This window comes from Xiphias gladius, chromosome 7 (assembly GCF_016859285.1).
Source record: "Xiphias gladius isolate SHS-SW01 ecotype Sanya breed wild chromosome 7, ASM1685928v1, whole genome shotgun sequence".
Classification (NCBI taxonomy): domain Eukaryota; kingdom Metazoa; phylum Chordata; class Actinopteri; order Istiophoriformes; family Xiphiidae; genus Xiphias; species Xiphias gladius.
In genome coordinates this window covers 15,754,359-15,769,162 of record NC_053406.1, presented here as the reverse complement: position 1 = coordinate 15,769,162, position 14,804 = coordinate 15,754,359, and the positions used below count along the sequence as shown (strand labels likewise).

Sequence of the window (14,804 nt, the reverse complement as noted above, 5' to 3'; positions counted from 1 at the left end):
AGTGTTCTTCCTCGTCTCCGGCATAATAGTGATTGGTAATTTCAGCTGTCAAGCATTGCGAGTCAAGATGAGCGTGATCCACAATGTCATCTGCTACACGGGATACTCATGCACGCACACACATACAGGCGCACACAGACGCACACAGACGCGCACACACACACACACACACAGACACACAGTCACACAGACACACAGACACACAGACACACAAACACACACACATCCATGTTGCATTAAGTGTGTCATTCCGTGTCTGTGCAGTGCCTTGATGTGCGTTCCACCTAGGATACAGCACCCTGACATCGCTACATTAAAGGGGGTCATTATATTTCCCCGACTGCCACCGAAAAGTGACGTTTTTACAAAGTGACAAGTTTACAGTTTGATAAATCAGATTTTTTGCGGTGGGTGGGGTGGGGAGCCAGGAGAAGGAATGGTGGGAGGAAGAGCCCTGTTATCTGTGGAGGAGGAGGAGGGAGGAAGCGCTGCCTGTCAGCGACGCCCCGGCCCTGTCGTCTAAATGATGCTCCCAGGCAGCGGATTCAGATCCCATCCCCATTAGCATTTAATTTCTCTCTAATCCTACACACAGTCTCCGCTGCTGCATGGTAACGAGGGCCGCTGTGCCTCCGCAGCGCTGAAAAACCTCCGAGAGCAATCTGCTGGGTGCTCGCCTTTTATAGCTCCACGCCCTGTTGTAGCCATCATTTTTCCTTGACAATTAAGACCCTTAAATCTAATAGCAGTGATATTGGAATTACAGCAAGGCCCTTTTGAGGGCATGTCAGGAAAAAGGGCTGCACCTCCCAATACAGCTGTCAAAGCACAAGGCCCTCCCCCCCGTTCATGCCCACTAAGCGTTTCTGATGCGTGCACGTGCAAACACATGCACGTACACGTACATGCACACAGACAGACACAGACACAGACACACACAGACACACACATGATGGGAAGGGGAATATGTTGAGTTTGGCTGTGATCTTTGTAAAATGTGCTCTCTGTGCCCTCTTATCCAACTCTCAAAAGACTTGTTACAGCAGCTTTTGTTTTCTCTCTTCTCCTCTCCCTTCTCTCCCTCTGTCTCTCTTTGTCTCTAAATTTCTCTTCATCTCTTCCTCATTGATTCTCCCTGGTGTGTCAGAGATGTTGTTGCTTTCTGTTTTTCACTTGCAAGGTTTTTACAGATGAGTAGACTAGTAGCAGGGAGAAGTTGTCCCCCGGTGCTCCATGAGGACAGTTTAAGGGAACAGTCACTGTAACGGTTGCAGTTAAAGATTGTCATGGGTAAAATATACTTCAGCCAAAGAGACGCAACAGTTTTAGAGCTAGGTCACGCAGATAACGTTGTTTTAGTGTGGACGCTGGCTGCCCTGTCATGGACTGTGCTTTGTGATATCTCAGGCAGCAGGCTGGCAAAGTAAGCAGGTAGATAATCCTTTAATTGGACGATTTGGAAAGCCTTTGAGTTAACAAGTGTGTCCCCTGCTTAATGTGCCCTCAAGCAACACACTGAGCCCCTAACAGCTCTAGGCTCTATTCTGTAGCTGCCCGACCTCTGACCAAGAAAAATAAGAAACTCTGTGTAGGAGCAAATTAAAATATCACGTTATTATTGTTGACTAATTATCTGTATTATTTTATCTCTTTGTCTGTCACTCTTCCGCAGACTCCAGCCGAGCAGGCTAAAGTTCGAATGCATATGGTCCTGCAGGCTGCAGGTAAGTGGTCGATAATTCTGTTTCTCTTTTTGTCACAGTGTGGTTCAGAACAAGGGCCATGGTCTTGTCACTTTCCAGTTGTGGTCACTCACTTATTCAGGGATACTACCTTGCAGGCAGTGTGTGAGAATACTTTGTAGAGCAGCTTCAGTCTGTAGTCCGCCTCACTGTCCTGAATCACATGCTAGTGGCATGGCTCTAGATAGGGCTGTCGGCTGGTCCGTCAATCCACCACTTTTCCTATGTCACCTATCAATTTGTTCAACTGCATGTGCTTTCTCTTATAAACAACCCACGTGATATCACCTAGGGCTATGCAGTATAAAAAGAATTTCAATGTAAATATATGTGGACATAAAGTACAACAACTTATGAATTTAACTTTTATACATATACAGCGGCATGAAAAAAGTTTGGGCACCCCTGGTCAAATTTCTGTTACTGTAAATGGTTAAGTGAGTAGAAGATGAACCGATCTCAAATAGGCACGAAGTTAAAGGTGAAATGTTCTTTTCAACATTATGAGCAAGATTAGTATATTAAATTTGTTTTGTACACGTTTAGAGTGAAAAAAAAAGAAAAGAAACACCTTACAAAAGTTTGGGCACCCCAAGAGATTTGAGCGCTCTCTCAACTTTTACCAAGGTCTCAGACCTTAATTAGTTTGTTAGGTCTATAACTTGTTCACAACCATTGTTGGGAAAGGCCAAGTGATGCAAATTTCAAAGCTTTATAAATACTCTGACTCCTCAAACCGTATCCCAACAATCAGCAGCCATAGGCTCCTCTAAGCAGCTGCCTAGCTCTCTGAAATTTAAAATAATTGATGCCCACAAAGCCGGAGACGGCTATAATAAGATAGCAAAGCGTTTTCAGTTAGCCGTTTCCTCAGTTGGTAATGTAATTACGAAATTGCAATGGTGGAGGTTAAGTTGAGGTCTGGAAGACCAAGAAACTTTCAGAGAGAACTGCTGGCAGGATTGCTAGGAAGGCAAATCAAAACCCCTGTTTGACTGCAAAAGACCCTCAGGACGATTTAGCAGACTCTGGAGTAGTGGTGCGCTGTCCTACTGTGCTGTGATATCTGCACAAATATGACCTTCATGGAAGAATCATCATAAGAAAACTTTAACTGCGTCCTCACCAAAAAATTCAGCATCAAAAGTTTGCAAAGGAACATCTAAACAAGCCTAATGCATTTTGGAAACAAGTCTTTTGGACTGATTAAATTAAAATAGGACTTTTTGGCCGCGATGAGCAAAGGTATGTTTGAAGAAAAAAGGGGCAAAATGCCGTGATAAGAATACCTCTCCAACTATTAAGCACGGGGGTGGATTGATCATTCTTTGGGCTTGTGGTGCAGCCACTGGCACAGGGAACATTTCACTGGTAGAGAGAAGAATGGATTCAATTAAATACCAGCAAATTCTGGGAGCAAACATCACACTGTCTGTAAAAAAGATGAAGTTATAAGAGAATAGCTTCGACAGCAGGATAATGACACTAAAATCCACATCGGACCACCACAAGAGGTGCAAGCTGAAGGTTTTGCCATTGCCCTCACAGTCCCCCGACCTAAACATCATGGAAAAGCTATGGATAGACCTCAAAAGAGCAGTGCATTTAAGAAGGCCCAAGAATCTCACAGAACTAGATATCTTTTGCAGGAAGAATGGGTGAAAATCCCCTAAACAATAACTGAAAGACTCTTAGCAGCTACAAAACGTGTTTACAAACTGTGATACTAACCAAAGGAGGTGTTACTAAGTACTGACCATGCAGGCTGCCCAAACTTTTGTTTTGGGGCCTTTTCCTTTTTTGTTATTTTGAAACTGTAAAAGACGAAAATAAAAAAGTAATCTTGCTTAAAAATATTAACGAAATGTGTCATCTTTAACTTTATGCCTTTTGGAGGTCAGGTCATCTTATACTCACTTAGCTATTCACAGTAACAGAAATTTTGACCAGGGGTGCTCAAACTTTTTCATGCCACTGTAGAGGACAGGACGCTTGTCCAGTTTTATACTGTGAACATTTAGTGCAAGTATGAGTGCCACCGGCACACTAACATGGCCCTAGGCTTGAGGGTGCTGACTTTCATCCCCAAACCTGAGGTCACCAGTGACTCTGTCCATGAAACCAGGACAGCCTAATACCTGAGCACTGCATAATGTACACAATGTTCCAATGATAAAATGTGTAAAGCCTGGTTCATCTAGTTACTGTTTTAGAAAAATTGGTAAATAAAAAATGTGTGAATATCAAGATATATATTGTAAATCGGGGAATATAGAAAAATAATGTAAAGACCTTATTTTTTACCACCACCAATGACATTTTGGGAATGAGCCACAGTCTCATATATGTACACTCCGTTGTGGACCTGGACGGGTTTAATGGTTGTTTTCCCACACATGGACTCTCAGCACCATTCCCTGCACACACCAGCACAATCTCACACACATCGACAAATGCATACACACACACACACACTACCACTCTCTGCTTTGAGTGCTTCTGGGCCCATATTCACTGCAGCTTTATTTCAAACACTCCTCCCAATTCATAAGTCATAGATGTCACCATGCACACGGTGTATATATTCCAGTGTGTATTCGAGGGGTAGAGTTGCGAGCCAGATGTGACAGGCAGAGATTGACTGTGGAGAAAGATGTCTCCATGTTTACAGTCATGCACACATGCACACGCGCACACACACACACACACACACACACACACACACACACACACACACACACACACACACACACACACACACACACACACACACGGCCAAGCACTTCAGAACAGGGCTCTAATTTCACCACAGGAAATATATGAAAGTACCAGGCATCTATACATCATTTCCAAAGCACCCAGCAGCTATACACTTACTTCACTTAAGACTTGTTCAGCCCTACTGTGGGCCAAATAACAACGCCACCATACCCTGCTGTGATTTCACTGATTTGAACTTTGTGAGGCACATTTTACATACTTCATCATACTTTGAATTGACTCTATGTACATGAGGGAATTTGAGATTTCTTGGAGTGGGAACAATTTAGGTTTTGTTTTACAATCAATTTTGCTCAAATATGTTTTCTGATGTGTGTCAGACACCCCCCACTCCCTGCCCTGCTACCTCAAGGCTAATGTTGTACTAATAATGATGAGGCATCATAAAATTGAGCATGTGGCTTTGAGTGCAGTGGCCAAGACGGGTGCAGACACAGGCCCAGGGCCAGACGCAGGGTTAGAGGAGAAGGTTTAATGTGCTGGTCATGTCTCTGGTTTTCCTCTCTTTCCTGGAGGCTTCTAAAAAACAGGTTTATGGCCCAGTCAAAGATTGTCTTCACCAGAGAGCCCAGGCTGGCCTGGTGCATGTGATCATATCGCTAATAACAACCTACAGTAAAATGCAAATGGACAACAGATTTTAACTCAATAAAATAATTTAAATTTGGTACTTATCATTTTATTTTTGCCTTGTTTTCTGCTGCTTTTCCTCCATTTTGCGAGTAGCTATTGAGTGTCCTCGCTAATTTATACCATGTTATCATGATAACAAATATTGGGGATATCTTTTTTTCTCAAGTCCTCTGACCCAGTGGCCGTTAAGTCCCTTGCTGCCAAATCTTCTAAATTCATCCGTCTCACATCTCTACTTTTTCTCCTGTCCCCCTCTGTCTTACTGTCTTTGTTCCAGGGTTGTTAGCGGACAGAGTGAGATAGGGATGGAAAGAGGGAGGGATAGAGGGCGAGAAGGAAGCAGCAGATGTTGGGAGGTTTTGTGAATGTTAATGTCCTGACGTAGCTGTGGAGCTTAAGCCTCCTCCTCCTCCTCCTTCTTCCCTCCGTTCCTCTCTGAGCGCCCGCCAGGCTTTCTCTCTCGGGGTCTCCTGACATCCTTAAAGCCCGCGGCTCTCCTCTCCTCTCCTCTTCTCTGCTCTCTTCCACCTCTTTCTCTCCCATCCCCTCCCTCTCTCCCTCCTTTTGTCCGTCTATGGACTCTCTCTAGTCAGTAGAGAGCAGATCATCCCATGGCTAAAGCGGCTCAGGCCTTTGTGTCGGGGGGCTCTGTGGACCTGTAATGAGCCCCCTCGGCTGGCCCGCTGGCCTGCTTAGCGCTCACTGGGGGCTTTGAGTTTGTGTGTGTGTGTGTGTGTGTGTGTGTGTGTGTGTGTGTGTGTGTGTGTGTGTGTGTGTGTGTGTGTGTGTGTGTGTGTGTGTGTGTGTGTGTGTGTGTGTGTGTGTGTGTGTGTGTGTGTGTGAGGGATGAGGAGGTGAGAGGAGGAGGGCAACACTGGCCCCCAATGAAAGAGCTGGATGGATATGTTTATGGGTCACTTCCTTCTTGGCCTACATATCAAACTCACACACACAGACAGAGACACACACACACACTACACACACACACTGACACACACACCACACACACACACACACACACGGCCAAGCACTTCAGAACAGGGCTCTAATTTCACCACAGGAAATATATGAAAGTACCAGGCATCTATACATCATTTCCAAAGCACCCAGCAGCTATACATTTACCTCACTTAAGACTTGTTCAGCCCTACTGTGGGCCAAATAACAACGCCACCATACCCTGCTGTGATTTCACTGATTTGAACTTTGTGAGGCACATTTTACATACTTCATCATACTTTGAATTGACTCTATGTACATGAGAGAATTTGAGATTTCTTGGAGGGGGAACAATTTAGGTTTTGTTTTACAATCAATTTTGCTCAAATATGTTTTCTGATGTGTGTCAGACACCCCCCACTCCCTGCCCTGCTACCTCAAGGCTAATGTTGTACTAATAATGATGAGGCATCATAAAATTGAGCATGTGGCTTTGAGTGCAGTGGCCAAGACGGGTGCAGACACAGGCCCAGGGCCAGACGCAGGGTTAGAGGAGAAGGTTTAATGTGCTGGTCATGTCTCTGGTTTTCCTCTCTTTCCTGGAGGCTTCTAAAAAACAGGTTTATGGCCCAGTCAAAGATTGTCTTCACGAGAGAGCCCAGGCTGCCTATGTGATCATATTTGCTAATAGAAATGTAAAATAATAATAGATTTGAACTTAATAAAATAATTTAATTGGTACTTATCATTTTATTTTTTGTCTTTGCTTTTCTGCTGTTTTCCCATTTTATATGTTATTGAGTAACTTCGCCATTCTATAATTATGTTATCATCATGATAATGTAAATATTGGGGATATCTTTTTTTTTCAAGTCCTCTGACCCAGTGGCCAAGTAAGTCCTTGCCAAATCTTCTAAATTCAATCTATTCTTCACACCTCTACTTTTTTCTCTGTCCCCTCTTGTCCATTGTCTTTGTTCCAGGGAAGTTGTTAGTGATGAAAGGAGACATAGGATGGAAAGAGGAGTGGATAGAGGTTATAGGCTTAGCTACAGATGCTGGGAGTACTTTGTGAATGTCCTGGATCGCAGCTGTGAGCTGGGTTCTCCTCCTCCTTCCTCCTCCGTCTCGCCAGGCTCTGACGTCCTCTCCTTTTGTCCGTCTATGGACCTCTCTAGCTTGGGAGAGCAGATCATCCCATGGCTGGGGCCCAGACCTGTAATGAGCCCCCGGCTGGGCCTGCTGGCCTGCACATGCCTGCTACTGGGGCTTAGAGTTTGTGTGTGTGTGTGTGTGTGTGTGTGTGTGTGTGTGTGTGTGTGTGTGTGTGTGTGTGTGTGTGTGTGTGTGTGTGTGTGTGTGTGTGTTGTGAGGGATGAGGAGGTGAGAGGAGGAGGGCAATGACTGGCCCCTCAATGAAAGAGCTTGATGGATATGTTTATGGGGTCAGTTTCCTTCTTGGCTTACATGTCAAACCACATACAGACAGTATTTAACACACACACACTGCTAACTCATATTTCTAAGACAAGTCCTAATTCTATTAATGTCAATAATATATACGTCATTATTTGTAAGTAATATATATATATTCTTTACATATAAAAAAGGCCTTATCATTGTCATTATATTTATGAAATATAAACATTTTAAAAATCATTACATAAAATAGCATCCTAATTTTGACCCACATTATCATTTCCATTCAAAAATATTTGGATCTTCTTAAAGATGCTTGTTACTGCAGTTGCAGTAATAGTTAAAATTGTTGGAGAGAGTAGGTCAGAATTGAAATGTGTTTCTACTTAATAAAAGGCATAAAAAATAGGAATACTTTACTACTCATTCTTTAATTTCTTTGATTAGTTGATTTTGTTTCGACTGCCTGTCCCGCCCAGGCTGCTTCACACTTTCTCCACTAGGCCAGCTTGCAGAGAATCCTGTGATTCATGTGAAACTTGAATTTGATTGGACCATATTAATGTATTTCATGAAAAGCAGCGGTGTCCCTACTATGTAACACCCTCAGTATGTTTGATTCTGCTCTCTTTCTCCTTTGTCTTCAAAACCTGAGAGTGAGCACCTACAGAGCGACCTCTTTCACTGTTTGTCACTAAAACATGTTTCTTGTTATTCTGTACCGTTGCCGTGTCTCTTGAGACACACCGGATACTCAAATACATCACAAATATACATGTAGCGGTCCTCCTACTTTGAAAACCGAAGCACTCACAAAAGAAAATACTTTCATTCATGCACACACACACACACACACACACACACACACACACACACACACACACACACACACACACACACACACACACACACACACACACACACACACACACACACACACACACACACACACACACACACTGCAACCATGACACCCTTACATGTGTATTAAGGTCTTTTCTTTTCAGCCACTTGCTTGGTTCTTGGCTCTTTTCATAGCGGTGTCCATCTCCACTCAAATGAGCATGAGCGCTGTTCGCGGCAGCGGGCCTCTCCTTATCCACACATCAATGGGGAGTGTTTGCAGAACACCCACTAAGGACCTGGAGGCCAGGGGTCATCAAAACCGCCGTCTTCTCCCCATTTGAACTTTTGACAGCAGCAAAACAAACAGTCCTTAAGATCTCATCAGAGGCTTGAACTTGGCAGGGGCTCACTGGTGTGAGTTAACTTTTTCTGTGGGTTTGCCACTTTGACACCTGGCTGAGGTTGGTATGAAGAAATGTGTTAATTTGGACTACATATATTTACTATTGTAATAAGAGCTGTAATACAGCCCAATATTTGCTTTATAACTAAAGCTACACAATTACAATTTCAATATTTACTACTATATACTGCCGTAGTATAGTTCATAGTTTTTCAATGGTAAAAGTCTCAAATGACCTCGAAATGAAGTCATTACGATGCTGCACAGAATCTCCTACCTAAAAATCTGGGATAGAGTAAATTCGTTGCCGTTATGTAAACTGGATTAATATGGCACATTTACACTACTTCTCTTTCCTAACATTATTTCTGAGAATATGAACAAGTGCAGAAATTCACAAGTAATATTCAGCAAAATAAACACATTTAGATATCCTAAATGATTAAACCTCAGTCATTTTTTTGTGTTGTTTAAAGGATTTCATATTGTAGGAAGGCTTAAATTGCTGTTTTATGCCAGCTGCCTATGCAAAGTAGCAGTGTTTAAGTACTTTTAATATCAGTAATACTGTAATGGCAAGCAGTGCTGCCGCCCAATAAATCTGTGTTACAGATCAGGCATTAATGCAGTTTAAAAAGTCCCCCAGTATTTAAACCAGCAATAAAAGCCCATCCTAAAGTTAAGAGAGAAAAAAAAAAGAAGTTAATATCGTGATGTCATGTAATATATATTTTTTAGGGGGGCAGAATGTTTTCTTTGCATTTTTTTTCAAGAAAGCTGAGAAGAGAGAACGATGTCTTTTCTCTGTCTTTTCTGCAAGTCTGTGATGTTGCTATTTGGTTTATGAGCAAGTCTTTATGAGTGTGTGTCTCTCCTGTTTGTGTTTGTGATTTTCTGTCTGTTTATATCTCCTCTTTGATTGAGTGACAGACATAAAGAGGCAAAGGGAGGTCGTGACCAGCCAAGCTTATCAGCATCATGCGATAGGACTAATTCTTCCACAGTAAATATGGGGTATTAGGCTTCTCTTTCGCAGCAGGGGTCCTAAAGACGGACAGACAGACAGAGAGACACACACACACACACACACACACAAACCAATTCTCTATGGCTCTCCGCTTCTTTCCTCTGTCTTCCTTGTGCTTCCAGTTCCTGTTGTCCCTCCCACCGCCCCAGCCCACCCCCTTAGACCCTGACAGATGTGTGCTGAACAGACCACATACATGGAGGGTGTCACCTTACCCCCTCTGGAACTAAAGGGCTAATGCGCCACATTTAGGAGGCTACTGCCCTTTGTTCTGCGAGGATAAGAGGTGACTGGGACAGGGGACTGAGACAAGACCATACTTCTTTACATGGCTCAAGTCTCTTGGTTTATTTCACTGGCTTGCCCGCGTTTTTTTTTTTCTCGCTATGAATTTGTTTTCCTCTGTTCTCATTCTTACAATTCTTTTTCTCTCTTTTTCCCTTCTTTACTTTTATTGCCATCTCCCTAAGATTTAGCAGTCATCACTGGAATGCAGCGCAGGATTTGTTAGACAGTGAATAACAGTTATCACACATTATCCAAATTCATCACATCACTGTCACTCGGGTTGTAGCACCAATTTTTTTGTGTGACATGACTAAGGTTATTGTCACAAACACCAGTCAGCGATGACCTTCATCTCAAAGGGGATTTTCTTCAAGGGAATTACCCAGTAATAAGTTGTAATTACCTTTTCTCCTTGCTAAATGTGTTACTGAAACAACAACAGCAGCACACTGCTTAACTATGAGCAGTTTGAACTGAAACGAGGGCTTTTGTTGTAATTAGAATGGAGGGTTTTTTAGCCAAAAGATCGTAAACAACTTGATGCCAGCTTTTTTAAAGAATGCGATTATTTTGTTGTGAGGGTCAGGGATTCTTTTTTTTTAATGTACTGGTTTCACTCGCTGTATTACTGCTGTTGAATTTTGATTTTCTGATTTCCTGTAAAGGCTCAGTCAGAGATCAGAACAGGCAGAATAAATTATGACTCAAGTAGTTTAATGATTAGAGCAGCCTGGTCCATAGAGAAGATTGGCAAATATTATCCTGCAGCACTTTTAAACACCAGTTTTAAAAGCCTCCACTTAACAAATCAGCAAAGATGCTTCCAGGTTATATTCATTATAGGGATTTAGTTTGATAGTCATTTTGGCTTCCTTTTTGTGTGTGTGTGTGTGTGTGTGTGTGTGTGTGTGTGTGTGTGTGTGTGTGTGTGTGTGTGTGTGTGTGTGTGTGTGTGTGTGTGTGTGTGTGTGTGTGTGTGTGTGTGTGTGTGTGTGTGTGTGTGTGTGTGTGTGTGTGTGTGTGTGTGTGTGTGTGTGTGTGTGTGTGTGTGTGTGTGTGTGTGTGTGTGTGTGTGTGTGTGTGTGTGTGTGTGTGTGTGTGTGTGTGTGTGTGTGTGTGTGTGTGTGTGTGTGTGTGTGTGTGTGTGTGTGTGTGTGTGTGTGTGTGTGTGTGTGTGTGTGTGTGTGTGTGTGTGTGTGTGTGTGTGTGTGTGTGTGTGTGTGTGTGTGTGTGTGTGTGTGTGTGTGTGTGTGTGTGTGTGTGTGTGTGTGTGTGTGTGTGTGTGTGTGTGTGTGTGTGTGTGTGTGTGTGTGTGTGTGTGTGTGTGTGTGTGTGTGTGTGTGTGTGTGTGTGTGTGTGTGTGTGTGTGTGTGTGTGTGTGTGTGTGTGTGTGTGTGTGTGTGTGTGTGTGTGTGTGTGTGTGTGTGTGTGTGTGTGTGTGTGTGTGTGTGTGTGTGTGTGTGTGTGTGTGTGTGTGTGTGTGTGTGTGTGTGTGTGTGTGTGTGTGTGTGTGTGTGTGTGTGTGTGTGTGTGTGTGTGTGTGTGTGTGTGTGTGTGTGTGTGTGTGTGTGTGTGTGTGTGTGTGTGTGTGTGTGTGTGTGTGTGTGTGTGTGTGTGTGTGTGTGTGTGTGTGTGTGTGTGTGTGTGTGTGTGTGTGTGTGTGTGTGTGTGTGTGTGTGTGTGTGTGTGTGTGTGTGTGTGTGTGTGTGTGTGTGTGTGTGTGTGTGTGTGTGTGTGTGTGTGTGTGTGTGTGTGTGTGTGTGTGTGTGTGTGTGTGTGTGTGTGTGTGTGTGTGTGTGTGTGTGTGTGTGTGTGTGTGTGTGTGTGTGTGTGTGTGTGTGTGTGTGTGTGTGTGTGTGTGTGTGTGTGTGTGTGTGTGTGTGTGTGTGTGTGTGTGTGTGTGTGTGTGTGTGTGTGTGTGTGTGTGTGTGTGTGTGTGTGTGTGTGTGTGTGTGTGTGTGTGTGTGTGTGTGTGTGTGTGTGTGTGTGTGTGTGTGTGTGTGTGTGTGTGTGTGTGTGTGTGTGTGTGTGTGTGTGTGTGTGTGTGTGTGTGTGTGTGTGTGTGTGTGTGTGTGTGTGTGTGTGTGTGTGTGTGTGTGTGTGTGTGTGTGTGTGTGTGTGTGTGTGTGTGTGTGTGTGTGTGTGTGTGTGTGTGTGTGTGTGTGTGTGTGTGTGTGTGTGTGTGTGTGTGTGTGTGTGTGTGTGTGTGTGTGTGTGTGTGTGTGTGTGTGTGTGTGTGTGTGTGTGTGTGTGTGTGTGTGTGTGTGTGTGTGTGTGTGTGTGTGTGTGTGTGTGTGTGTGTGTGTGTGTGTGTGTGTGTGTGTGTGTGTGTGTGTGTGTGTGTGTGTGTGTGTGTGTGTGTGTGTGTGTGTGTGTGTGTGTGTGTGTGTGTGTGTGTGTGTGTGTGTGTGTGTGTGTGTGTGTGTGTGTGTGTGTGTGTGTGTGTGTGTGTGTGTGTGTGTGTGTGTGTGTGTGTGTGTGTGTGTGTGTGTGTGTGTGTGTGTGTGTGTGTGTGTGTGTGTGTGTGTGTGTGTGTGTGTGTGTGTGTGTGTGTGTGTGTGTGTGTGTGTGTGTGTGTGTGTGTGTGTGTGTGTGTGTGTGTGTGTGTGTGTGTGTGTGTGTGTGTGTGTGTGTGTGTGTGTGTGTGTGTGTGTGTGTGTGTGTGTGTGTGTGTGTGTGTGTGTGTGTGTGTGTGTGTGTGTGTGTGTGTGTGTGTGTGTGTGTGTGTGTGTGTGTGTGTGTGTGTGTGTGTGTGTGTGTGTGTGTGTGTGTGTGTGTGTGTGTGTGTGTGTGTGTGTGTGTGTGTGTGTGTGTGTGTGTGTGTGTGTGTGTGTGTGTGTGTGTGTGTGTGTGTGTGTGTGTGTGTGTGTGTGTGTGTGTGTGTGTGTGTGTGTGTGTGTGTGTGTGTGTGTGTGTGTGTGTGTGTGTGTGTGTGTGTGTGTGTGTGTGTGTGTGTGTGTGTGTGTGTGTGTGTGTGTGTGTGTGTGTGTGTGTGTGTGTGTGTGTGTGTGTGTGTGTGTGTGTGTGTGTGTGTGTGTGTGTGTGTGTGTGTGTGTGTGTGTGTGTGTGTGTGTGTGTGTGTGTGTGTGTGTGTGTGTGTGTGTGTGTGTGTGTGTGTGTGTGTGTGTGTGTGTGTGTGTGTGTGTGTGTGTGTGTGTGTGTGTGTGTGTGTGTGTGTGTGTGTGTGTGTGTGTGTGTGTGTGTGTGTGTGTGTGTGTGTGTGTGTGTGTGTGTGTGTGTGTGTGTGTGTGTGTGTGTGTGTGTGTGTGTGTGTGTGTGTGTGTGTGTGTGTGTGTGTGTGTGTGTGTGTGTGTGTGTGCGATAAGGAGGTCAACAGAAAATGAATCAACCATTATTAATCGTTGTAAATTGAATAGCTTTGTGTTTTAGACAGTTGTTGAGACAAAATAAGACATCTGAAGACGTCTTGTTTGGCATTTTTCACTGTATTCTGGCATTTCATAGACCAAAAATGTAATCGATCAGTTGAGAAAATAATCATCAGTGGCTGATCTTAAATCATCCACTATTCGATGCATGAGTAGGTGTCGTCTCCGTTTTTATTTTGTTGTGAGTTATCCTTGTTTCAGTAATAGTTGGCATTTTTTCTGAGACTGAAGGTCTTGGGTCTTAGAGTACTCATCAAAATAGTGTACAACTTTCTTTGCCTTACTTTAGGGAACAATATATACTGTACTAGAGAGAGGATGTTAGCCACTTAGAGTAAATTCCCTGAGTCTGTGTATGTGTGCGAGAAAGAGAAAGAGAGGGAGAGTGAGAGATTGAGAAGGCTTTGTTTTTCTTCTGTGGGCAGATTTCAAACAGCATCTGGTGAGCTCTTGAAAAAGACCATTATGAGTATGTTCAAATCCAAACTGAATCATTTTTGCGCCCTCCTTCCTCCTCCCTCCTTTTTCTCTCCTCCTTGTTGTCGGTGTTTGGAGACACATGGTGATATCATTCCCTCCTCCCTCCCTCCCTGCGTCTCTCTCTCTTTCTCTCTGTTTCTCACTCTCTCTCTCTCCTCTCAACATGTAGACATTTCCATAACAGAAAAAGAATATTTTTAATTTGCTGCTTTCCATAATTTTGCAACATATGGTATAAACGATTTTGATGCAAATGTATGTGCTAATTATTTGCAGACGAGCCTTAAACAGGCCAGCCATTGAAGTGGAATGAAAGCAAATTTGCAATCACCTTAAATTTTTCTAACCATTTACTGTTAAGTAAACTTTGCTAAGTAATTTAATTACCTTGGAGCGCTGGCAGGCACTCGGGGCTTTTTGGGAGGGGGCGGAGGGGGTGGAGAGGGGGGATGAATTTAAAGAATGCAGAGTGAGAGAGATGAAAAGGGAAGAGTAAAGCCAGTGTATACTGCTAACAAGAGTATTATTGAATTCTCACCATGTGGAAAGCAGTAGTGGAAAATATTTTATTGCCAGGGCACCTTTGTACGAGAGAGGCGGGGAAGAGATGGGAATCTTTTAACAAGTTGTCCTGTGACATTATGCAGTTTTCAAGGATTGGAACATCTCTTAAGTTTGTGTGTTTGTAAATATTTCTGCAGGGATGTAATGGATGTAGCTGATTGGCCCTGGAGTAGACAGAAATGGATTGCAGCAAAGTGTAGACCTGTACATTCCTGACTCCATGAGTTGTTATAATCTCTACCCGCTGACACACTCTTCTTCATGTTAAGGCCAGGGCTTCACAATAAGGCCAA

General features: G+C 43.7%; 1 protein-coding gene across 2 annotated transcripts in view; it reads left to right on the top strand.

Annotated features, from left to right (window-relative positions):
• rsrc1 (arginine/serine-rich coiled-coil 1) overlaps positions 1-14,804 on the top strand; it is a 121,107-nt gene that overhangs the window by 53,071 nt on the left and 53,232 nt on the right. For both annotated transcript variants that reach the window (XM_040131709.1, XM_040131708.1), the window contains exon 6: positions 1,673-1,724. In XM_040131709.1, coding sequence (XP_039987643.1) covers positions 1,673-1,724 — 52 coding nt within the window. The remainder of the gene's footprint in view (positions 1-1,672; positions 1,725-14,804) is intronic.